Here is a 24,693-nt window from a genome sequence, read left to right on the forward strand (position 1 = left end):
AGGGAGAGGGCCCTGAGTGGCTTGTGTAGGCAGGGTGGGGGTGGGGCTGTTGCTGCAGCATGCCACCCTGGGGGGGCATGGGAGCACATGCCCCCCGGACCTGTGCGGGGGCGAGAGTGGGTTCCCACTTCATGCTGGGGCGGTGCTGGGCTGTTCCCTGTGGGTGTTTGGTGCAGGGCTTCAGGGGGGCTGGGCAGGGGCTGCACTTGGTGCAGGTGGCAGAGCTGAAGCAGGGGCTGCAGCCACCCCAAAATTTGCTGTAGGCCCCCCTCCCAACACTTCTGCTGCCTGCCCTGAGTGCAGCCTTTGGCCAAAATACCCACTGGGAAAAGCACAGAGCTGACCCCAGCCTCAGTCCACCCTTGCCCCGCGCACAAATCTGGGTGGCATGTGCCCCCCATGCCTCTCCCAGGGGTGTGCACTATGGTGGGAGACACCCACCCCATGACCCCCGAACCAGCTGCTTGGGGCTCCAGCCCCATCTGGGCAGCATCTGCACCAGCCCCAGCCCCACTCCCTCCCTCAACATGGGGACCTCAATATGCCCCTCCCACCCCCTACCCCCCACAGACTTACCAGCCAGACGTTGCTCTCCAAGCTTCCAGGCTTGCATGTCGGCAGTCGGGTCCGTCTCAGCCTATATGGCTCATTAATAATGGACCATCCATACTGGCCCAAAAAATCTTTAGCAGTACACCTCTGCCCAGCATACTCTCCCCCTGGACTCACTACTGTGGTGGGAAAGAGAAGCGGTTCAAGAGCCTCAGTTTTCCTTTTAGTAGATCATTCTGGTTTCAACTTCAGCCTAGTACAAGATGAAGCCATTCAGATACTGTGCAAGTGTACATGGCCCATGTGTTTCTTTCAGCAGGGCCTGAAGTGATAGGGCTAAGAGCTGGGCCAGAAACCTTGAGAGTCTGGCTCAGAACCGCGCCGAGTAGGGAACCAACTTCCAAGGGAAGTGGTGTTGGCTCCTACCCTAGGGATCTTCAAAAGGAGGCTAGATAGACACCTTGCTGGGGTCGCTTGACCCCAGTACTCTTTCCTGCCATGGCAGGGGGTTGGACTTGATGATCTGCTCAGGTCCCTTCTGATTCTTCCAACTAGGAAACTATAAGATGAGCCTGGCACGGGGACCTGGCACTGCCACACCCCCAGCACTTGGGGTTTTGGCAGGAAGAACTTGTTTTCTTAAAGAAACCAAAGCGCCAAGGTCTAGTCCTGCTTGGAGGCCCATCCCAGCAGAAGGAATAGCAGTGTTTGCCCTTTTCCAGAATGACAGGGACTAATCTAGAGTTTATCTTCCCCATGCAGGAGGTGCCTGGCTGGTGAGCAGAGCTGAGGAGCAGGCTCCTAAGGAAGGGCTTGCAAATCTGGAGCCACCATGGGCTTCCCAAGGGGGTTTGGGTGAGATGGACTCCCTGAGCCCCGTGAAGCACCAATGGCACAAGGGTCAGGAGAAGCCCCAAAAGTGGAAGGAGAATGTAGCAGTGGACCAGGTCCCATCTCCAGTTGCTTGTGAGAATGAAGAAGGGAAAGAAGCCAGAAAAAGACCCGTGTTCAGGGAAGATTTTCTGATGCTGAGAGACCTGAAGAGGCATAAAGAAAAGGTCCTTTGCATGCAGTCTCTCTCTTTGGTGGAAGGCAGTGGGGATGGCCTTGGAGGGAATCTGGAGCTCACCACCAAGCCCAGGGGGAGAGCCCACCCCTGCCCTCAGTGCAGCAAAAGCTTTAACTACCCCTCACTCCTGGCTCTGCATGAGATAAGGCATGCTGGGGAGAAGCCCCACATATGTACCACGTGTGGGAAGAGCTTCACCTACCCCTCCTGCCTTGCCCGGCGCCAGCACATCCAATGGCTTGATTTGGCACCAGTGCATCCACTACACAGTGGAGAAGCCACATCAGTGCTCTGAATGTGGGAAAAGGTTCACCCAGTCCTCCAGGCTGGCTGAGCACAAGCCACGTAACTGCTTAGTGTGTGGGAAAAGCTTTAGCTATGCCTCCAGCCTGACCCAGCACCAAAGCATTTACCATGCAGAGGAGAAGCCCCATCACTGCACTGAGTGTGAGAAGAGCTTCAGCTGCTTTTCCATGTGGCCAAGCACCAGCTTATCCACACAGGGAAGAAGCCACATGGGTGCTCTGTGTATGGGAAGATTTCATAGATTTCATAGACATTAGGGCTGGAAGGGACCTCGGAAGATCATTGAGTCCAGCCCCCCGCCCAAAGGGCAGGACATCAGCTGGGGTCATAGGATCCCAGCAAGATAAGCATCCAGTTTCATCTTGAAGGTGTTCAATGAAGGCGCTTGAACAACCTCCGGCGGCAGGCTGTTCCAGACCTTGGGGGCTCGGACAGTAAAGAAATTCTTCCTTATGTCCAGCCTGAAACGATCTTGTAGTAGTTTGTGACCATTCGTCCTCGTCATCCCTTGGGGCGCTCTGGTGAACAAACGTTCCCCTAGATACTGGTGGTCACCCCTGATAAACTTGTAGGTGGCCATCAGATCACCCCTGAGCCTGCGCTTTTCCAGGCTAAAGAGCCCCAGGGCTCTCAGCCTGTCATCGTAGGGTCTGCTTCCCTGACCTCTGATCATGCGCGTGGCTCTTCTCTGGACTCTCTCAAGCTTCTCCACATCCTTTTTGAATTGTGGAGCCCAAAACTGGACGCAGTACTCCAGCTGCGGCCTCACTAAGCCCGAGTACAGGGGGAGAATGACGTCCCGGGATTTGCTTGAGAAGCATCTATGGATGCAAGCCAGCGTTTTGGTCGCTTTACTAGCCGCAGCATCGCATTGCAGGCTCATGTTCATCTTGTGGTCAATGATGACCCCCAAGTCTCTTTCTTCCATAGTGCTAACCAACATAGCACTGCCGAGCCTATAAGGATGCTGCGGGTTTTTCTTCCCAAGGTGGAGAACCTTGCATTTATCGGCGTTGAACACCATCAGATTCTCATCCGCCCACTTGCTGAGCCTGTCCAGGTCAGCCTGGATCATCTGCCTGTCTTCTGGTGTGGATGCTTTGCCCCAAAGTTTGGTGTCATCGGCGAACTTGGCCAGTCCGCTTCTGACTCCAGTGTCCACATCATTAATGAATATATTGAACAGTATGGGTCCAAGGACAGAGCCCTGGGGGACCCCACTGGTCACAGGACACCACAATGAGTGACTTCCATCAATTACTACCCTCTGGGTCTGACCCCGGAGCCAATTTTCCAGCCAGTGGATCGTGGGGGACCCAAGGCGACAATTGGCCAGTTTCTCCAAGAGACGATCATGGGACACCAGATCGAAGGCTTTTTTGAAGTCAAGATATATGACATCAATCTCATCTCCCTCTTCCTTAGGGAAGAGCTTCACCTACTCCTCCAACCTGACCCAGCACCAGCACATCCACACAAGGGAGAAGCCACCTCATTGTTCTGAGTGTGGAAGGAGCTTCACCCATTCCAGAAACCTGTCCCAGCATCAGCGCATCCACATCCAGAAGCATCCCTAATTCTGCCAGCAGTGCAGGAAGGGCTTGGTGCTGTCTCCCTGCTCAGCACCCACCAGTGGCTGCATTTTGGCAAGCATCTTCAGACTGCAGAAGGAGTTCCTCCAGGCTTTATCCCTTGTAGGGCACATCAGAAGCCCAGAGGCCTGGCCCCCAAGGTTCAATTGTGGGGAGGGGTTAAGAGGAAATACCTCAGACAAGGCCAGCCCAGGTGTTGGGGGAGGAGATAAGGAGGAAATGATTTTTTTGCATCAGCCTTGGATCCTGTGCATTCTCCATCAATCTCTAAAAGCAGTCAGTGCTCCCTGGGGAGGAAGTGCCTTCATGATAGGGTGTTCTGCCCAAGACAACTGTCTTCAAATGACTCCTAGGGATTGTCCTTTGCCTCCCAGCTTTCTCTTCACTCCTGGTCCCAATGTTGTTGTGTGAGGCTCTCGAGTAGCAGGAAGGAGGACATTCGTGGCTGGGAAAGTATTCACTACCATCCACCCTGACCTTACCTTTCCTCACCACAATATCATCCCTATCCCAGGTCTCCCCATGCCCAGTGGGGTCTGCAAGTAGTTGCTACTACCACCCCCTGAGCCTTTCTGGCTTGTTTTGCTTTTCAGCCCCTCCAGAACTCTGCAGCACTGGGTGCCTGCTGCTTCCTTCCCCTCATGTTATTCTCTCTAATACATTCACTGATACTACAGCACCAGAACTGAAGATGACACCCCTGTGGTTGGTCTCTGTCCTTTCCTGAGCTGTGCAATTGGAACAGACAAGGGCCCACAACACTTTCCAGGGCAGATGTCTCTGTGACTTCCCAGCCCTTCTCTTTCCAGACCATTGGAGCTTGTTCTAACCCTTGGGAATAGGAATTGTTCTGATTCGAGGCCTCACTCCCCTGTTCTACTGTGCAGCAAGGTCCCTGCCCTTCTGAAGGAACCGCTGGGCAGGAGGCAGTAGAGTCCCTTTTCTGTGTGCAATTAGGTACCAGGGGTGAAGGAGATGCAGCCAGTGGCAGGTCCTGCCTCTCCTGTGGAAGGGTGAGGAAAGTATGAAGATGTTCTGTGGGTGAAATGCAGCACAATGTAATCTATTGGGAATACTGAGGCCTTCCTGCTCGTACTGTAGCCATTTGGCTCAATGATGGTCCTGGGGAGACATACTGCTGTGGAGCTGACTGAGGGACCCTTGCAACCCCCAGGATACTGGTCCCAGGCAGGGCGAGTCCAGCCAGACCACTGCATCCCCTAGGAGGGAGGAGTGCAGGGTGGGAGACCTTCCCCTCCAGTGGGATCCCTGAGCTGTTCCAGTGTGTAGAAACAAGGGGAGCATGTTCAGACAGAGGCATGTGGGCTGCACCCTGATGCCTCTGAACATGCATCCTGCAGGTCTCCCTCTGAGAGGTGCTGTGAAGAAATCCCTTCCCTCTCTGCCCCTCACTTGAGTTAGCCCAGGTGACCCCTCTCTCTCTCAGATTTCTTCTTGGTTCAGGCTGGTCAATTAGGTGACCTGGCCAGTGTTTACAGGTGATAGCCTTTCAATTGAACTAAGCTCAGTGTACTGTTCACATTAAATTACAGCAGGGGGAAGCACATAACAATCGACCCTGCTGATGTTTTTGGTACTTGATTAGAGCCAGGGGCACTGTCAAACCAGTAATCCCTGAGCCAGCAGGGGCTAGCACTGTCTGCCTGCTGCAAGGGACCCTCCAGGTATGCTCTATGCCCACCCATGCCTGCAGCCGTTGCTCTAGCCCCAGTTTCTCCTCACACCCCTACTGCACCCTCAGACCATGCAGCCCCCCTCCATCCCACCACATGCCTCATTCTACGCCTGCACCGCACAGCTTCCCCCACCTGCCCATATAGGCACCCTGCACCTTGCAACCCCCCAACCGCCACCCGGTGCTCACAACTCTCATTGCCATGGGATCTCCAGGCAGCCCATGGTCGGCAGGGATCCCCATGCCAAGCCACATGTATCCCCTCCCACACCCTCAAACCACATGAACTCCCATATCATTCCACCTGGGAAAGAAAACATGCCACATTTTTATTTTAACTTTTTTTTTTAATGCCATGCCATTAGAGGTACAAGTAGCACGTCTCCCCATCTGGTGGAGGGACTGGAAGTGGAGATAGAAGTGATGGAAAATGCTCCTGCCCCCATGCTGGTGGGGTGGGATATTACAGAGCTTGAGCACATGAGAGCAGCACGGGTAAACATCGTAGAACCCCTCCATGTTAATTTAGTGACTCGCCAGCAGAACAAGAAGGTGAAGGCGGGAGGTGGGGAAACCTCCCAGAGCCAGGTAACCCAGTTGACTGTGGAGGCAAGAGGGGGATAAGGAAGAGACCCCACCTGACTGCAGCAACCAGCTGGCTGCTGAGGGAACCAATGACCCTGGGGTCAAGCTAAGTGACAGCCCCAGGGAGGAGCCCAGTCAGTCAGTGGCAGAGGAAGCCTAGGCTCTCAGGGAGGAGTTAGAGAGCATCCCTGTGGAGGAAGGTTCACCCCTTATGGAAGCACTGGGACTCCCTGCTGATAGCCTATCTGGACAGGGTTCAAACCCCAGCTTGGAGGAATTCTGATGGGTGGCCTAGGTGCAAGAAACGGAGTTCACCCCAGATAAGAAGGAACAGGTGGTCTGGGATAAAGGACTCCTTTATTGGCTATGGGTACCTAAGAACCATGCTAAGTCCTGGGAGCCCTATTGCCAGTTCGTGGTACCTTTGAAGTTCAGGCGGCAACCGCTCACCGTGCCTCATGACTTACCTTGACTAGAGTGCACGCCCATCTGTATGTGTGCCTGCGTGTGTCTGTGTGCATGTGTGTGCCTGCATGTGTGTGCATATGCATGTCTGCATCTGTGTTCATGGTAGGAGGGAGACTGTGTTTGTGTCTGTATCTGCATGTGTGCATGCGTGTGTCTGTGTGTGCATGCATGTGTTTGTGTTCATGGCAGGGAGACTGTATTTGTGTCTGTGTCCATGGGCAGAAAGTGAGTAGACTGTGTGCCTATCTGCATGTGTGCATGCATGTGTCTGTGTGTGTATGTATGTGCATGCGTGTGTCTGTGTTCATGGCAGGAGGGAGAGTGTGTTTGTGTCTGTGACCATGTGCAGGGAGTGACACAGACCCACACACACACAGACGCACACTTGCCCCTCAGAGGACCTTCCCCCTCCCCCACTCTCGATCACACAGAGGCAGCCTTCTGCCCTCCCTCCCCCTGCGCCCCCATCCCCTGCCGCAAGTTGCCCGTGGCTCAGACTTGCTCCCCACCCGGCCCGTTACACTGACCTGCAGGGAGCTGCTGCCAGGCTGTCCCATGCAGCCAGGCAGATGTGCCATGTCTCTGCAGGTGGGCAGCAGCACTGGGAGGGGTGGCTAGGATGAATTGGGGGGAGGGGGGGGGCTAGAGCCCCCAAGGCCCTCCCAGTACCACCACCTGCAAAGGTGGGAGTACAGGTGTTCATACAGGAGAACAAAGATTGATTCATGTTGGGCTGGGTGGACCACATCATCTGGTATACAACCAGATGCCACTTAGGCAGCTCTACAGTAATCATCTTGTGTAGATGCACCCTGTGGGGGGGGAATTGGGTCTTTTATGGCCCCCTCCCAGAGGGGCAGAGGGCTGTGGCTGGGTGGGAGCTGTAGTGGGCTCTGAGGGCAGCTCTCTCTATCCAGGGGTAGGGGCGATGCAGGGGAAATGTCTCCCACACCAGCTAGACAAAGCTGTGCCTGGGCAAGGAACATTTGTATGGCAGGACGGCCACTCTCCCAGGGCCAGGGCCTGACAGCCTGCACTCTCACTCTCGTGTTACTCCCCCATGGACACGGTTAGGAGGGCTGTTGGGCTCTGACTCCTGGCTTCCCGTCCTAGCCCGGGTGGGGTTGCTCTGCTCCGGTGCACGTTACCTGGCCCCCCGCGTGGTGGAAAGCTGGACCCCTCCACCGGTGTGGACTAATTGCCTGGGGGGGGCTTGTTTTTTTTGTCCCCATCACAGTGATGAATGTGAGCGTCTCAGGGCAGCACAGGGCTTGGACCCAGAGGCGCTGAGGAGCAGGCAGGTCACCCCGGGCTCCTGGGCAGCGTCCCCAGGCAAGAGGAGCCTGTTCCTCTGTGCCGTGGGCCCTGCAAGGGGCTTGGTGTGGGCGGGGGCTCCTCCCTCCCTCCCGGAGCGGTCAGCCGGCGATGGGCTCCGCGGGGGGGGCTGGGAGCCGTTTGCAGCCCGCACGTGTGCTCGGTCCGGGCTGTGGCCGCGTCCACACCGGGCTGTCACGTGTCTGCGCCCCGCGCCCAGGCAGCGCGTTGGGGGAGGGCTGCGCTGGGCAGGGGGCAACACCGCCCGCGAGCTCATTTACATGCGATTTGCATATGCAGATAAGGGCGGTGCTGAAGCTGGTCCCAAGTGGGGGTGGGGTTCAACGTGTTGCTGCCTTCTCCAATCGCGGCGGGCAGGGCTTGCAAAGCAGGCTGGGAAGGGCCAGGAGGCCTCGCCCCCTCCCCGGGAAGTAGCGTCTTCTGCGGGCAGGTAGCGCGGGCTTGTTCCGGCTCTTCCCGTCCCGAACAGGTCTCGGCGGTACGGGGGCAGGAGCAGGACGTGCTGCTGTGGGGAGGCGGGCTTCTCCCGTCCCGTCCCGTCCCGTCCCTCCTCCTGCCCCGCCGAGCCCGAGGAGCGGGATCCCGCTGCGCCCGGCCCGGCCCGCGGGGAGCAGCGCTAAGGGGTAAGGGGGCACACGGGGCCAGCGCACCTCGTTGTCTTAGGCCTGGGGCAGGGGCAAGGTCCACGGAAACGTCTCTATGATCCACATGCAATGACCCCAACACACCCCTGCCCCCACCCGGTCCTGCTGTAGAACCCTGGACATGGGAGACCTAGGACCTGTCAGCATGTGGAGGGGAGCCCAGGTGGGCGCCCCTGACTAAGCTCTTCCCTAGGGAGGTGAGGAGTGGTAGGTCTCCCCTTCCCTGTCCCCCAGTGTAGAAATCTCTTTGCCAGAACAGCTTGTGGGGCTGCTCTTGTTCCCCCAGTGCCCCTGGAAGCATTTCATACTTGCAGCAAACTGACCCTGTATTTCCCTCCCCGCCAACACGTGGATGGGACACAGCACCAAGGTCCCTCCAGCTTCTCCCCCAGGAGCGATGACCCTGCCGGCTCAGACGCGGTGCTGTGATCACCACCGGTGCTGGGCTCATCTCCACCTGGGTGCCTGTGGAGGTCTGTTAGGAAGAGCGGTGGGACGATGAGTCTCCCTTCTCCCCGCTCTTCCACACACTGCAGCCTCCAGCTCCCTTCATCCCAGGCCAGTCCAGGAGAGAGCAGGGCTTTCCCTGTGCCACCACCCCAAGGCTAACCCATGTGCTCTCTTCCCACCCACAGGTCCCATGACCCTGAGCAGAACAGATCAGCAGCCTCCCAAGGAAGGCCCTGTAAACCTGGAGCTGCAGAGACCCTCCCCAGGGAGACGGGGACAGAGCCGGGCCAGCTGCAGGAGGGGCAGGGCAGGCTGGTGAAGCAGGGGGAGAGCATGGAGGTGGGCAAGGCACCAGCTCGAGGTGGGGGTGGGAGTGCAGCTGGGGCAGAGCCCAGGAGAAGCCAGGGATTCTGTAAAGAGCTTGTGGAGCAGAGAGACCTGAAGAGCGAGAAGCCTCTGGTGATGGAGTTGCAAACACCCCAAGCTGCATTAGCAGCAGCATGCTCCCGGGTGCAGAGAGCCAGGGGTACTGGCATGGGAAGGCCTGGCTAGAGTCTCTGGAGCTGGGCTCCCTGCCTCTAAATGTGCTGCCTGGGCTGCCTCCAAGGCCGGAGGAAATGGAGCATGTTGAGCTGGGCTGAGTCCAACACACAAGCTCCTATATCCACAGCTGCATCCACATCACGTGTCAGGTGACTGGTGGGGAACTGTGCCCCTGCCTGTCATGGCTAAGTGTGCAAAGCGCTGTAGTGCAGAGTGAGTGCAGACAGGGCTGTGGGGGCAGCTGGGGCAGGAGACACTGATGCTGTAACGCTTGTGCCTGCAGCTCCAGGAGGTGTTTGAGGACGTGGCAATGTATTTCACACGGGAGGAGTGGGAGCTGCTGGAAGAGGAAGACAAAGGGCTTTACCAGGACCAGATGCTGAGGAACTACCAAGCCCTCCTTTCCCTGGGTAAAGCTCTGGTTCTTGCCTCTCCCTGGAGCCATGTGAGCTCTGAACTATCTTTTCTCTGTTTTCCAGTAGTCTTACGCTCATGAACTTTTGTCTGGTGGCTTAAATCCTCTTCTTCCCCACTGCTCTGTCAGTAATCTGTGCTTTCTGGCATTTCATGCTGAAATCTCCTTCTCCTGATCAAGCACCTTCACTGGAGTCTTCCCCATTCCGGTAGATCCTGTTGCTTCTGTGTTCAGCAGTGTCTTGGCACATGATTTCCCCTTTGCCTTCTCAGTGTGCTCGTATCATTTCCAATTCACTGTGCCTACAAATTCACTAACAGCTGTTCCTTGGGGAATTATTCAGATTTCCTCCCTCTCTTGCCTAGTGTGCCCTGTTTAATCGCATTTAACAATCTGAGTGTGCTCAGTTCAGTGCTGTCCAAATCCCCTTTTCTTCTAGCTAGGTCCCCCTGAAGTTAATGGAAGTCGTATCAGTCTCTGTTGCTAGAACACATGGATTATGCATTTCCTCAGCTTCTTCCTAGTGACCTACGTACATGTGTTGGGATGCTGGTATGTCTAGCAAGGGATCACTGGATGGTTCTTTCCCCATCCTTCCTGTCATCCTCATCTCCAGAGATTAGAGACTCTGGCTCTGCTCTATTTACTTAGAGACCTGTGCTCTCAAGCTTTCCAGGGCACCTATGCTCTCTGTCATTCTCACAAGTGTACTTTTCCTCCCCCTAAATTCCTCCTACATGTCAGACACCCATCACTGTTATAAAAAAATTGGGCTTGGTGCAGGGCCTAGTGAAAAACAGTTTTCCTTTCCAGAACATCTGTAACATGGACTTAGTTCTGTCTTGTGTGCAGGGTTCAGGTACTTACCTTTTCCTGGGTGAATTTGCTTTTCTGATGCTTTCTTTTTCCCTCCATTTCCCCCAAAAGACTTCCTTAGGGAAGTGCGCAAATGCTTTTTCTAGCTTAGCACAGGCCATCTAGAGCAGTTGCTCAACTCTTTTCATGTCAGGACCCATTAGCAAAGATCGATGGCTGGGCCCCCACACCCCTGTGTTTGCTGGTGCCTGACACAATCCCCTCCCCCCAGGGCTTTCCTTGTGCTCCTCACTCACACCCTGCAAGTTCCCTACCTCCCCAGCCCTGGCACAGGGGGCCCCAAGGTGCCCCTCTCCCGCTCAGGCTGGCGTGTTGTGGCTGTGGGAGCTCTGGCTCGTGGGCAGCAGTGGAGAGAATATGGCCCCAGCATGGACTTGAGGGAGGAGGAGGGGAGCCCTGTGGCACCCTGCTCCAGGGCTGGGGCTCTGATGCCATTCCAGCCACTTTGGTTGTGGGCCTTCCTGCCCCCTTTGCAGCGTCTTCTGGCTGCCTTGCCCCTTTGAGTACAAGAACCAGCCCCAGTACCACCAGCTGAGCCATGCAGCGCCCCACCCCATTCCGCCACAGAGGGGCTGGTACTTCCAACCAGCCCCCTGCCCCCCTACCCTGCTGCAGCCTGGGTGCCCGACCACCTCCCTCAAGTTCTGGCAGGCACAGGCCCTTGTATGTGCACCTGCTGCCTCTAGTCACCCCAAGCAGCCTCTTGCAGGCTGTATGCTGCCCGCCTGCAAGGGGAAACCTGTGCTTTCGCATGTTTTTCTGGGACTTGCTCACCACCCTTTGAAATATGTTTGCCAACCGCCTTTTCGGTCATGATCCATGGGTTGAAAAACACTGATCTAGAGCTTTTTGTTCTTTACTGTAATTATCTTGAAAACATCAGAGGATTTTTGCCCTCTTCTAAAAACCTACTGGTTGGTGGTCCTCCTGATTCTGGCTGCAATAAACTTTTCCTTACCTTTTTCAAGGACTGGCTAAGTCACTGTTCTCCAGTCATTAGACCATTGGTGTTTGCTACCTGTCTGTCTCAAGAAGAGATGTGGTATTATATTAGTTACCTTTCAGCCCCAGTCTCTTATGCTGTTCATTTTCTAGATGAAATACAGTAATTCCCATCCTGTTATTCACTGTTTTTATGCAAGTAATTCAGTTCTCCTTCTCTGACTGCTCCACTTTATGCAGTTCTTGTCCTTTCTGAATAAAACATGATTCAAATCCAGCTCTGTCACTTCTGGAGGACTTCTCTTTCCTTCAATACCTCATGAAACCTAAGCTATTCTGATAGAAATTTTTGGAGCCGATACTGATAGCCGATTTTTAAGGAGGCTGATACCAATCCAATTTCCGATATGCATCTCTTCAGCTTGAAGGACTGCATCCAGCTGGCAAAAGCCAGTCACATCAGGAAAACCAGGTGGCCAACCTTATGGTTAGAGGTGCACCGATACAGCCGTCTGATATCAGATCAGCACTGATATAAAGAAAGTTGTCGGTATCAGAAATCGGCCCAATGTAGCCAATAATTTGTCCAAGAAATGGCCACGCATTTGCACAGCTGCAGCATTGCACCTAAGCAGCGAGAAGCACGGCCAGCAGTGTCGAGATCTGCCTGCAGCTGATAAGACTGGTGTGAGAAACAGCCCCATTTTCACTCCCTCCCTCCCTCACTCACTGCAGGGGCCTTGACCTGCCCCTCCACATCCCTTTCCTTCCCCCATCCCCTTCCACCACACCAAACCTACTAGCTGCAGACAGCTCTCCACATTGCCAGCTGTGTTCCTTGGTGCTTACCTGCTGTGCTGTAGCTGCGCTTGTGTAAGCATTTATCGGACAAATTATCAGCCACATCGGGCTGATTACCCACACAGACAATTTTTTTTATATCAGTGCTGATCTGATATCGGACCACTGTATCAGTGCTCCTCTCTCCATAAGGTTGGTTTTCCTGGTGTGACTGCATTTCACCTAGTACTACTTTAGCACTTAAAAGTGCAAACTCCTTCCCTGCATCACTATGTGCATCTGCATCAAGCTTTTTATTATTATAAGATGACCGTTGGTTGACTTTTTTACAGCAGCTCAGGGATTCTCTTGTAATTTCTAGCATTTCATGTTTCCCCAAGTTCTCTTTCTCTCAAAGCTTTCAGAGTAGCCCAATGTGCTTACATAGTATGCTGTTTTGGACCACTAGGCTCTCACAAAATATCGCTCTGTCAGTGTGGTTCTCTCTCTATTTCCAGTAACTGTGCAGTTTATTTGCTTTGAATGCAGTACCTGCCAACCTGTGCACTCATTTCTGCCCTGGGATCATCCACCCATTTAATGGGATGGTTGCTTTAGTTGCAACTGCAGTTATTATAAAATCATCCTTTCCTCTGTCTTGGTGATGAAGATTTACCGTCTCTTGCAGAAGAATGTCCATTGCCAACCATGGATTCTTTGCACTGCCAGGAGTCCTTACTTCAAACCTTCACTGAGGAGAAACTCATTTCCATTCCTTTGCTTGGAATTACACTGATAAGATGCACGTTATCCAACCCTACGTGTGTCCAATGTTTCCTAATTTTGGTACCTTGAAAATAATAAACGCTCTATCCTTCTGCTTCTTAGTACATCATAGATCAATGTATCTCCACCCCTTTCCCTGGGGACCCTTAGTGTCTTACGCTGTGTATACCTCAGAGTGGTTGGTCCTTTGTTTCCTATGACCATACATCCACTACCAGCATGACAAGGACCCTCGTTTACTGAAGGCTCCCTGCTTTGCCTTCTCTTTCATCCTAAATGTCAACATTCCCTTGTTTATCTGGTCCCTAGTAAAACCCTTGAGTTCATTGGATCCATTCCTCAATTCCCGGTTGGTTATTCTGCATCCAGTCACAAACACTTTTTAATCACTGCCCCAAACAGGATATCGAGGTCCCACACCTGACTTAATTGGCCGCATCCAGCGAGGACAGGTGGAGCTCTGGGTCTGTGATGATGAGGACCGTGGGAAAATCTCAAAATTGGAGGACCTGCTGCCAGGTAAGTTGTGACTGTGCCCTTCACCCAACTCCCCTCTGACAAATGCTCCATGCCCAGAGTGAAAGGGGGTCTGGAAACTGGACACCTGCCCCATGCTGCCATCCTAGGGTGCTGACCTCAAATAACTTATGTTGTCATGTGTCCAGACAGGTGTTGTTCCACTCCCTGAAATTCAACGCTGTGGAGACAAGCACCTGTCCCCTTCGTCTCCTCCTAACTACAGCTGTTAGGGGACAATCAAGCTTGTTGTCTTCAATTCTAGGTTCAGATCTGGTTTCCCTGGGAGACCATGATCTTAAATTTCCATCTTCACTTCCCATTGTTAGAGTTGATTCCCCAGCCCAAGTAGCCATACCTTCTCCCATGGCATGATTGGATTTATAGTGCCCCATGGAAATCTGCATGGTATGCAGAAGAAGCTCTGTGTAGCCATGGCTCATGGATGAGAGAGAGAGGCTGGGTCTGTCCCTGGTGTCTCCTGTTCGGGTTGACCTGGAACACAGGACGTGTCTAATCCTGGTCTCAGGCTGCATGAAGTGGCTTCATGCGGTGGGTGGGATTCAGAAGATTTCATGTCGTGGGCGAAAATGAATACTGCATCATTTGCACCAGAATCTCCCCCATTCTGTTTCCTCTCTGGGGCCCCAAGTGTCACAAAGCCTGAGACTCAGCCCAGAGTCCATGTGGAGGTTCATGCCAAGACCTTTTGTCCCAGTGCAGATTCCTGTGCTGTGGAGGCCCCCTGGGACTCATCAGCAGAGGAAATCTCTGTGGTCTCATTCCCTGCAGCTGATACTGCCCTGGAAACGGGTAAGAAGCACCACACTGCTCCTTCTAGAAGGGAGATTGCAGCTCTCAAGAACATTTCTTGGAGAGAGAGAGGATAAAACATGTTGGCTTTTTCTACCAAGCAGAAGCAGCACTTGTGTGTGCCAGAGAAGCAAGGTAGATTTGATTTAAATCAAGTTGATTTAAATTATTATTTAAATCACTGGTCAGGAGGCCTCGATTTAATCATTGTTTTCTGCAAAAAGTGCATTCTTGTTTGATATAACTTTAATACATCTTATTCCAAACTCAGAGGTATATGTAGGTCTCATTTTAGAAGGTACACAGTATATATTTTAAAGCAGTGATTTTTTAAAAAAAATATTTTTTAGATTAATTTTACAGCTACATCAGAAAACTGAATTCTGATTCGGTTATTTTATTTACCAAAGTTAATTGAAGCAGATACTTGTAAAGTTATTGGGTGGTAAACTATCTCCAACTAGATTAATCATGGCTGTTTAGGGGATATTTTTGCCATGCTGTATTAGGATGACAAGAATAACTTTCACCAAAGACAACAGACATGTAAATTGGTTTATTTAACTTAAACAGCAAGCTTATGTATTTTTTATATTTTTCTTCAACAACAAACATGTCATTATTTTAACAAAAGAAGTATATGTATTTTTTATTTTTTAAGTATTTTACCTATAAATGTGAAATGTGCTTTTAACAAAAAGTAAATGGATTATTTCAGCCAGGTCAAAATGAGAAATTTAGAATACTGGGTTGTGCAGCAAATTCAGTCTTCACCTTCGTCTTCCTGTTTATTCATAGCTTAGAAAAGAAAGACAAACTTCCCTGCTTTTTCAGTTGCCAAGAGATTTCTCAGTGTACAACAAATTAGTCCAAAGGAAGAAAATATTATTTCTATGCCTGCGGAAGCTACTGTTGTTTAAAGCAGGATTATCACTTCAGTAGTCTCTGGTGGATCCTTAAGTGACTTCCCCCAGTTCACTGGTGTAGCTTTCTTTAAAACCACATCAGCAAACATATATTTCTTGAATGGTTCACCCTTGGCCCTGAAATTTATTACAGTTGGTATTATGGAGGGATGATTGCTGGATGCCCATGTCATAGCTAACTCCTCTTCTTCAGCAGTTAAGGATTGAATGTAGTACTGAGAATATTGGCAAGAAAATGAGCTGGAGATCATGCTTGATCCATTCTTTTTTTTTTAATGGCTGTAATTTAACTCTGTCAGTGCATCATGGGTGACTGGTGCCACTTGAGTTAGGGGGGGCACGTGCCCCCACAGTGATCAGTCAGCCATCAGAGGGTCCCTTCGCGGCCAATTGCGCTGGCCGGGAAGCGGCTGTGGCACTTCATTTGGTGCCCTCACTCCCAGGCCAGCACTCGCAGGGGATGCACTGCGCACCTGCCTGCCCACCCCCTGCCCATCGCCTAAGTGGGGAGTGCGGCCTGTCTGGGGGTTCACCAGCACTCTCAGGGGTGCACCCCCCATGCGTCGCCAGTGCATTGCATATTTCTTTTCAAGTTCTCACTCGTTTCCTTCCAAATTTCAACAGTATCAGCAATAAAAGAGTGATTTCCCTGTACTTTGTTCAAGGCTACAGAAATAGGCTTCAGCATAGTAAACATATGTTCTACCTTTCTCTTTAGTTCAATGTTGAGAACTTTGGATATGACACTTCCATCTATTTTGTGACAATTTTGTTCACAAATTGTCATCAGATTAGGCCAGTTCTCAATATATCACTCACAACAGTCCACTACTGACAGTCCATCGCACGTCTTGTGGGAGAGTTAGTTTGGTTTCTTCAGAGCAGCTGCTGCAAGTGGTTGTTATGGAAGTATTTTGCAATATCAACATTACCCTTTATTTCTGGAGCACTGAAGTCTTTGGCAAAGAGGTGCATCAAATGAGTCCTGCAACTATATGTTATTAGCTTGGGGCTTTCTTCACTTTCTTCTAGGTTTTGTCTCATCTTTGATACGTTTGCAGCATTGTCTGTGACAAAGCTGTGTACTAGACGCTTGAATTGTCTTCCACAGTTTGTTATAGCTTGTACTGTTACTTGTAAGTATTCTACTGTGTGCTCATTTCTTGATGAATCAAGTGTTTCTGTAAGGTAGACAGTGCCTTCTTCTGTTGTCACACAAGCACATCTTACTGGATCCTTGTGGACATTGCTCCACCCATCAAGACTCAGGTTAACAATTTTTCCCTCTAGACTTTTTGCACATTGTTCAGTTTTTTTGTCATACACTTTATCCACTAACTTGCCTACTATCTCTCGTCTCTTAAATGGACTGTATCCTGGTAGTAATGACAACCATGTCAATGAAATGCGTGTTCTCAACCATAACGGAAGGAGAGTTTGTTGCAGAAACAAAGTGAACATTTTGTTTCATCACTTACCTCTCACTGTAATCTGCTGGTCCTTATTCCCAATTTACCTATGGTTGTTTCTGGACAATGGAGCCTTTTTTTTTTCTTTTTGCTACAGGTGATATAATATGTGCCATACATTTGACTGGAACACTGGTATCATTAGCCAGATAACTCTGAAACTGTAGACAGTGATGATGATGTTGAAGATGGGTATTCAGAGTCCTGTATGTTGAAGATGGATCCTCCTGAACAAAAGAAGTCAATGCAGTCACTACAGTACTGCTCATTTAGTATTACTCAGTACTACTTCAGAAGTGAATCTGTAAAAGGAAGATCTGCCTATTTCAGCCATTATTTTATATCACAAGTGATATGATAGTTCCATAAAGTAACAACTATATTTTTTCTCAAACATTTTTATGAGAATTCAAGTATTCCTGACATCCTTCCAAAATATATGGAGAGGGAAGGCAGGCAGTCCTTAAGAAAGAAGCAGGAAACAAGAAGTTTACTAACCTGGAGATCCTGCATATTCAGACATGTTCCATTCATCGTCTTCAGAGCAGCTTCCTCCTGAGAAGGAGCACATCTCACAATGTTGTTTCATTTGGTCAACCAGGCCTTGCATTTCTTTGTTTCACTGTTTGCATTTTGCACGCATGCCTGTCTTACCCATGGGTAGATGAATTTAATTAAAATATTTGAGAACAGAATATTTCTCTTACAGCCTGGCAAACTGTAACTCTAATGGGTCACTAATTGGCTGGAGGGCCACACCCAGAGAGTGGTGGTGGATGGGTCTTATTCCACCTGGAGGGAAGTGGGCAGTGGGGTTCCAGAGGACTCAGTCCTCAGGGCCACACTGTTCAACATCTTCATCAGTGACTTGGGCAGGGGTGTAAAAAGCACCCTGGTCAAATTCGCAGGTGACACTAAGATGTGGGGGGATGTGGGCATGCAAGAAGGGAGGAATAGGCTGCAATCAGACCTAGATAGGTTATTGGGGTGAGCAGATGAGAACAGGATGGGTTTCAACACGGACAAGTGCAAGGTGCTGCACCTGGGGAGGAAGAACCAGCAGCAGACCTACAGGCTGAGGAACTCCCTTCTCGTCAGTGCAGAGGCAGAAAAGGATCTTGGAGTCATTATTGATGCCAAGATGAACATGGGCCAACAGTGTGGGGACGCAGTCGGGAAGGCCAACCGTACCTTGTCATGCATTCACAGATGCATCTCAAGCAGGTCCAAGGAGGTGATCCTCCCCCTCTGTGCGACTCTGGTCAGGCCACAGTTGGAGTACTGTGTCCAGTTCTGGGCACCGTGCTTCAGGAGGGATGTGGACAGAATGGAGAGGGTTCAGAGGAGGCCACCCACATGATTGGGGTCAGCAGAGCAGGCCCTACGAGGAGAGGCTAAGGGACCTGAACCTGTTCAGCCTCCGCAAGAGAAGACTGAGGGGGGAATCTAGTGGCCATTTACAAACTAGTCGGTGGGGGGGACCAGGAGGCTTTGGGAGAGTCCCTGTTCCCCAGAGCACTACCAGGAGTGACAAGAAATAACGGTCACAAGCTGGCAGAGGGTAGATTCAGACTAGATATCAGGAGGCGCTACTTCGCTGCCAGGGCGGCTAAAATCTGGAACCAACTTCCAAGAGAAGTGGTGCTGGCTCCTACCCTGGGAGTCTGTAAAAGGAGGCTGGATGAACACCTTGCCGGGGTCATTTGACTCCAGTACTCTTTCCTGCCATGGCAGGGGGTCAGACTTGATGATCTGCTCAGGTCCCTTCCAACCCTACCAACTATGAAACTCTGCATGTTGTGAAGTGCACTTTGATCTTTTTTTAAACTTTGCACTTTTAGAGAAAGGTAAGGGCTTGAATCTGTATATGCAAACTTGCAGTGATACAATAGGGCTGATGGGTGGGTAATCAGGCTGGTTGTTTCTCAACTGCATATACTGCTGTTAACAAGGATGTTTTCTCTGGAGACAAAAATCCAGTTTGAGAACTGAAACGAAGCATCACAGAGAAGCTTAATGGGATCTTCTGGACTTAGCACTGAGTCCCATTGGGCAGAATGGTTTTCTTTAATCTTTACTAATCTATAGAGGAGCCTCTGGGAACCCTATCAGATTGGGCTCCTAATATATAGTCCATGCCCTGTTGTGACCTTTTGATAAAACTTCTTTAAAAAGGATACATGAATATATTGTCTGAAGTAGTATATAATTATAAGTCATTCTTATTCCATGATGATATCTTTGAGCTTTAATATAACTTAAAATAAAACTTCATATAAGTATTTTTTTATATAATGCCATCTTAACAAAAAAAAGTATACAACTAAATAAAAATATCTGATTTAAATAAGAACATCAGATTTTTTTTTATTTAAGCAAAATATTGTTGATTTTTATTCACAGAAGCACCTGGTCCCATATAAGGCAAAGCTCACCACATAATCCTGGCTGCTGACAAGCCCCAGAAATCCACCCTGAGGCTGTTCACCCTTGGACCCAGATGCTGCTCTCATGACTGCCAGAAATCAAGGGCAAGCAGTGAAGAACAGTCTCACCAAAGCCCTTGGGCTTCTGGAGCATGTCAGCCTAGTCAGGTGGAGGGCTCAGCACCATCTCCCCCTGGACCCACCAGTGCTGTGGGAGGGAGCAGCATCAGGAGTCTCATTGTTCTTTCAGCAGATCCTTTTGGTCTCATCTGCAGCCCATTAGAACATGAAGCCATTTAGATACTATCCAAATGTGCCTGTCCCACATGTTTCTCCCAGCATGGCGTTAGGTGATAGGGCTGAGAGCTAGGCCAGAAACCTTGAGTCTGGCTCAGAACCACACCGAGTAGGGAAGACGAGACTGGCACAGGGACCTGGCCATGCCTCACCCTTGGCACTTGGAGTTTTGGCAAGAAGACCTTATTTTCTTGAGAAAACACAAGTGCTGAGATCCAGTTCCGCTGGGAGGCCAATCCAGCAGAAGTAAAAGCAGTGTTTACCCTTTTCCAGCATGATGGGGACTAATCTGGAGTTTCTCTTCCCCATGCAGGAGGTGCCTGGCCACTGAGCAGAGCTGAGGAGCAGGCTCCTGAGGAAGGGCCTGCAATCCTGGAGCCACCATGGGCTTCCCCAAAGAGTTTAGGTGAGATGGACTCCTTGCACCCTGTGACAGACAAATGGCACAAGGGTCAGGGGAGTCCCCAAAGGCAGAAGGAGAATGTAGCAGTGAACAAGACCTCGCTTCCAATTGGGCAAGAGAATGAAGAAGGGAAAGAAGCCAGAAAGAGCCCAGGGCACAGGGAAGATTTTGTGGTGCTCAGGAAAATGAAGAGGCACAAGGCAAAAGTCTGCCGGAGAGAGAGACTGCATGCAAACCAAGGCAGTGAAGATGGCCTCAGAGGGAAGCAGAAGATCACTGCCGAGCACAGGGAGAGAGCCCACCCCTTCCCTGAATGCAGGAAAAGCTTAAGCTGCCCCTTAATCCTGGCTCTGCACAAGATAAGGCACGTTGGAAAGAAGCCCCACATGTGCAGCAAGTGTGGGAAGAGCTTCACCTGCCTCTCAACCCTGGCTGCTCACCGCCAGATCCATTCTAGACATCTTCCCCACCACTTCACCAAATGGGGAAAGAGCTTTGTGGGCTGCTTGGAGCTGGTCAAGAACCAGTACGTGCACAGGAAGAAACATCAATACCTCTGTGTCACATGTGCTAAGACCTTCACCTCTTTCTTCTCCTTGGTTCAGCACCGTCGCATGCACTTGGGGAGGAAGAGAAATCACTGCACCAAGTGCAAAAAGAACTTCATCAGCTGGCAAGGCCTGTCCCAGCACCAATGTGTGCCAAGGGGGCAGCAGCCACTCCACGGCAGCAAGAGAGTGAAGAGCTTCAGGAAGCCCACCAACCTGGCCAGGCACAAATCCATGCACACAAGGGAGAAGCCACATAAGTCCTCGGAGTGTGGAAAGAGCTTAACCCACTACCCTTCCTTACCCAAAGGTCACCTCATCCACACAAGGGAGAAGCTACGTGACTGCTCTGTGTGTGGGAAGAGCTTCACTGACTCCTCCAACCTAGCCCGACACCAGCTTGTACACACAGGGGAGAAGCCACATCACTGCTTTGTCTGTGGGAAGAGCTTCACCCAGTCGTACAGCCTGACCCAGCACCAACTTATCCACACAGGGGAGAAACCACACCAGTGCTCTGAGTGTGGGAAGAGCTTCACCCAATCCTCCAACCTGGCTCAGCACCAGCACATCCACAGAGGAGAGAAGCCACATCAGTGCTCTGTGTGTGGGAAGAGCTTCAGCCAGTCCTCCAACCTGGCCCAGCACCGGCTTATCCACACAGGGGAGAAGCCACATCAGTGCTCTGTGTGTGGGAAGAGCTTCAGCCAGTCCTCCAATCTGGCCCAGCACCAGCTTATCCACACAGGAGAGAAGCCACATCATTGTTCTGTGTGTGGGAAGAGCTTCACCCAGTCCTTCCACCTAGCTGAGCACCAGCGCATCCACACAGGGGAGAAGCCACATCAGTGCTCTGTGTGTGGCAAGAGTTTCAGCAAATCCTACGGCTTGGCCCAGCACCAGCGCATCCACTACACAGGGGAGAAGCCACATCAGTGCTCTGAGTGTGGAAAGAGCTTCACCCGATTCTCCCGCCTGGCTGAGCACCAGCACATCCACTATGCAGGTGAGAAGCCACATAGGTGCTCTGAGTGTGGGAAGAGCTTCACCTACACGTCTAGCCTGGCTCAGCACAAACTCATCCACCACACAGGGGAGAAGCCCCATCAGTGCTCTGTGTGCGGGAAGAGCTTCACCTACTCTTCCAAGCTGGCCCAGCACCAGCGTATGCACACACGGGAGAAGCCACATCAGTGCTCTGTGTGCAGGAAGAGCTTCACCTATTCCTACAGCCTGGCCAAGCACCAGCTTCTTCACACAGGGGAGAAGCCACATCAGTGCTCTGTGTGTGGGAAGAGCTTCACCTACCCCTCCCGTCTGGCCCAGCACCAGCGTATTCACACACGGGAGAAGCCATATGAGTGCTCTGTGTGTGGGAAAAACTTCACCCATGCCTCCAACCTAGCCCAACACCAGCGTATTCACACAGGGGAGAAGCCACATCAGTGCTCTGTGTGTGGGAAGAGGTTCACCCAATCCTCCCACTTGGCCGAGCACCAGCACATCCACACAGGGGAGCGGCCATATCAGTGCCCTGTTTGTGGGAAGAGCTTCACCCACGCGTCCAACCTGGCCAAGCACCAGTGCATCCACAAGGCAGAGAAGCCCCATCATTGCTCTGAGTGTGGGAAGAGCTTCACCTACCCCTACAACCTGGCTCGGCACCAGCGCATCCACACAGGAGAAAAACCACATGAGTGCTCTGAGTGTGGGAAGAGCTTCACACACTTCTCCTACCTGGCCCGGCACCAGCTCATCCACACAGGGGAGAAGCCACACCAGTGCTCTGAATGTGGGAAGTGCTTCACCCAGTCCTCCCACTTGGCCGAGCACCAGCATACCCACGTGGGGGAGAAGCCACATCAATGCTCTGTGTGTGGAAAGAGGTTCATGTATCCCTCCCAGCTGGCCCAGCACCAGCGCATCCACATGGGGGAAAAGCCACTCAAGTGCCCAGTGTGTGGCAAGAACTTCAGTAAATCCTGTGGCTTGGCGCAGCACCAGCGCTTCCACTACACAAGGGAGAAGCCATATCAGTGCTCTGAGTGTGGGAAGAGCTTTACCCAGTTGTCCCACCTGGCCAAGCATCAGTGCATCCACATGGAGGGAAAAAGAATATTGGCACTCAGTGTGAGAAGAACTTCATCTGCTCCTCCACCATGCCTGAGTACCAGTGCATCCATACAGGGGTGAAGCCACATCAGTGCTCTGAGTGTGGGAAGAGCTTCACCTAGTCCTCCAGCCAGACTGAGCATCAGTGCATCCACGTGGTGGAGAAGCTACATCGATGCTTAGAGTGTGGGAAGAGCTTCACCCATTTCTCTCATGTGTCCCGGCATGAGCACATCCACACCTGGAAGCATCCATACTTCTGCCCGCAATGCAAGAGGAGCATGGGGATGTCTACCTGCTCAGCACCCACCAGCAGGTGCATTTAGGCAAGCACCCTCATGCTGGTGGACTGCAGAAAGAGTTCCCCCAGGCTTCATCCTTTGTAGGGCACTGCAGAAGCCCAGGGCCCAAAGGTTGGCCCTCAAGGTGTGATTGCAGGGAGGGGCTAAGAGGAAACATCACAGGCAAAGATCAGCCCTGATGCTGGGGGAAGATGAGTAAGAGAGGACTTTTGCACCTGCCTTGGAACCTGTTCATTCCCTGCTGTCCATCCTGACCTCACCTTTCCTCACCACCACATCACCCATTTCCCAAACCTGCCCATGCCCAGTGGGGTCTGCAAGGAGCTGCTCCTGCCATCCCTGAACCTTTTTCACCTGTTTTCCTTTTCAGCCTCCCCAGGACTGCACCCCTGGGTGCCTGCTGTCTCCCTCCCTTTGTTGTGTTCTCTAATGCATTCCCTGTTGTTAAAGCCCCAGAACTGAACATGCTACCCCTGTCGTTGTTCTCTGTGTCCTCTCCAGAGCTGGGCAATGGAGCATACCAGGGCCCACAACCCTTTCTAGGGCAGATCCCTCTGTGACTTCCCACCTCTTTTCTTTCCAGAGGATTCACTGCAATGTGGGGCGTGTTTCTAACCCTCAGGAGCAGGAGTTGGTCTGACTCAAGGCTTGAGTCCCCTGTCCTGTGCAGCAAGGACCCTTCCCTTGTGAAGGACCCTCTGGGCAGGAGGCAGTAGAGTCCCTTTTCTGAGTGCAGTGGGGTAGCAAGGGTGAGGGAGATGCAGCTGGTCACAGGTCCTGTCTCTCCTGTGAAAGGGCGGGGAAAGTATGAAGATATCCTGTGGGGGAAATGTAGCACGTTGTAATCTCCCATTGGGAATACTCAGGCCGTCCTGCTAGTGCCACGGGTATTTGGCTCAATGATGGTCCTGGGGACACATGTTCTGTTCTGCAGCTGCCTAAGGGACCCCCTGCAACCCCAAGGCACTGGTTTCTGGCAAGCAGGGGGGTTTGAGCCAGAGACCCCAGCCCCAGGTCCTGGTGATGCAGAGATCAGAGACAAGAGCCTACAGAGCAGAGTCTTTGCACCAGAGATAGCTGCAGGACTCTGTTTCCCTGGGTCAGGAGCAGGACAGAAGACCTCTGAGCAGGCCCTGGCCATGAGCAGAGGCAGCAGTGGGGAGCAAGGTCTTTGGCAGAGGGGCTGGAACGGAATGGGGGACCTGCTCAGGGGCCTGGTGTTGCTGCCACTGCCCATGGGGAAATAAATGCCCCATATGTTGCTACCACTGGCACCACGGCTGGGTCCTTTCTGCATTTTGTCAGATCCCCTGGATGGAGGGAGCAGGTTGGTGCTGGGGAGCTGCACGGCTCAGGGAGACTGTTGGGCACTGGAGTGCTGCACTGACCAAGGGAAACCCTCCCCTCCTTCACCCCATGAATGGGACTTGTCTCTTCTTGGAGGTACATCCCTGCTGCTTTCTGGTCTGTGCTCTCCCTCCAGCAGCCCTTCATGCCCCCCGCTGTCCTCTGGGACATCGTCTGTATGGGCTTCCTTTCTTCTGCCTTGGCCAGTGTGAGTGGTGTGCAGTTGTGTTCAATTCATTACAGTCTCAGTCAAAATTTCAAATGTGTCTGTGCCCAGAGGGGAATCCCAGGAGTACTCCGTCCCCAAGCTCAGAGGTCAAGACTCCTCAGGGATGGGAACAGCTGGGGGTGTTAACATTGAACTGTTCTGCCCCAAACTTCAGACTGCTGCTGGGCAAAAAATTCCATCGACCCATATCCAGTGTGCAGAGTTTTGCAAATGCCTTTTAAATAACTTCTGACAGAAATGTGAAAAAGCAAAACTCATGGTAGTAA

The 24,693-nt window shown here is 51.8% G+C and overlaps 1 protein-coding gene across 2 annotated transcripts in view; it reads left to right on the top strand.

The window, feature by feature from the left end:
- LOC106738779 (zinc finger protein 420) overlaps nucleotides 1-23,321 on the top strand; it is a 41,066-nt gene extending 17,745 nt beyond the window's left edge. The window contains exons 4-9 of one of the 2 annotated variants that reach the window (XM_059725452.1): nucleotides 1,315-8,226; nucleotides 8,883-9,036; nucleotides 9,524-9,650; nucleotides 13,442-13,558; nucleotides 14,348-14,368; nucleotides 19,800-23,321. In XM_059725452.1, the coding sequence (XP_059581435.1) occupies nucleotides 9,031-9,036; nucleotides 9,524-9,650; nucleotides 13,442-13,558; nucleotides 14,348-14,368; nucleotides 19,800-22,630 (3,102 nt within the window). In that variant the 5' untranslated portion in view covers nucleotides 1,315-8,226; nucleotides 8,883-9,030 and the 3' untranslated portion in view covers nucleotides 22,631-23,321. The remainder of the gene's footprint in view (nucleotides 1-1,314; nucleotides 8,227-8,882; nucleotides 9,037-9,523; nucleotides 9,651-13,441; nucleotides 13,559-14,347; nucleotides 14,369-19,799) is intronic. The other variant, XM_059725453.1, reaches the window with a different exon arrangement.
- The last annotated feature ends 1,372 nt before the right edge of the window (nucleotides 23,322-24,693 follow it).

This window comes from Alligator mississippiensis, chromosome 1 (assembly GCF_030867095.1).
Source record: "Alligator mississippiensis isolate rAllMis1 chromosome 1, rAllMis1, whole genome shotgun sequence".
Lineage (NCBI taxonomy): Eukaryota > Metazoa > Chordata > Crocodylia > Alligatoridae > Alligator > Alligator mississippiensis.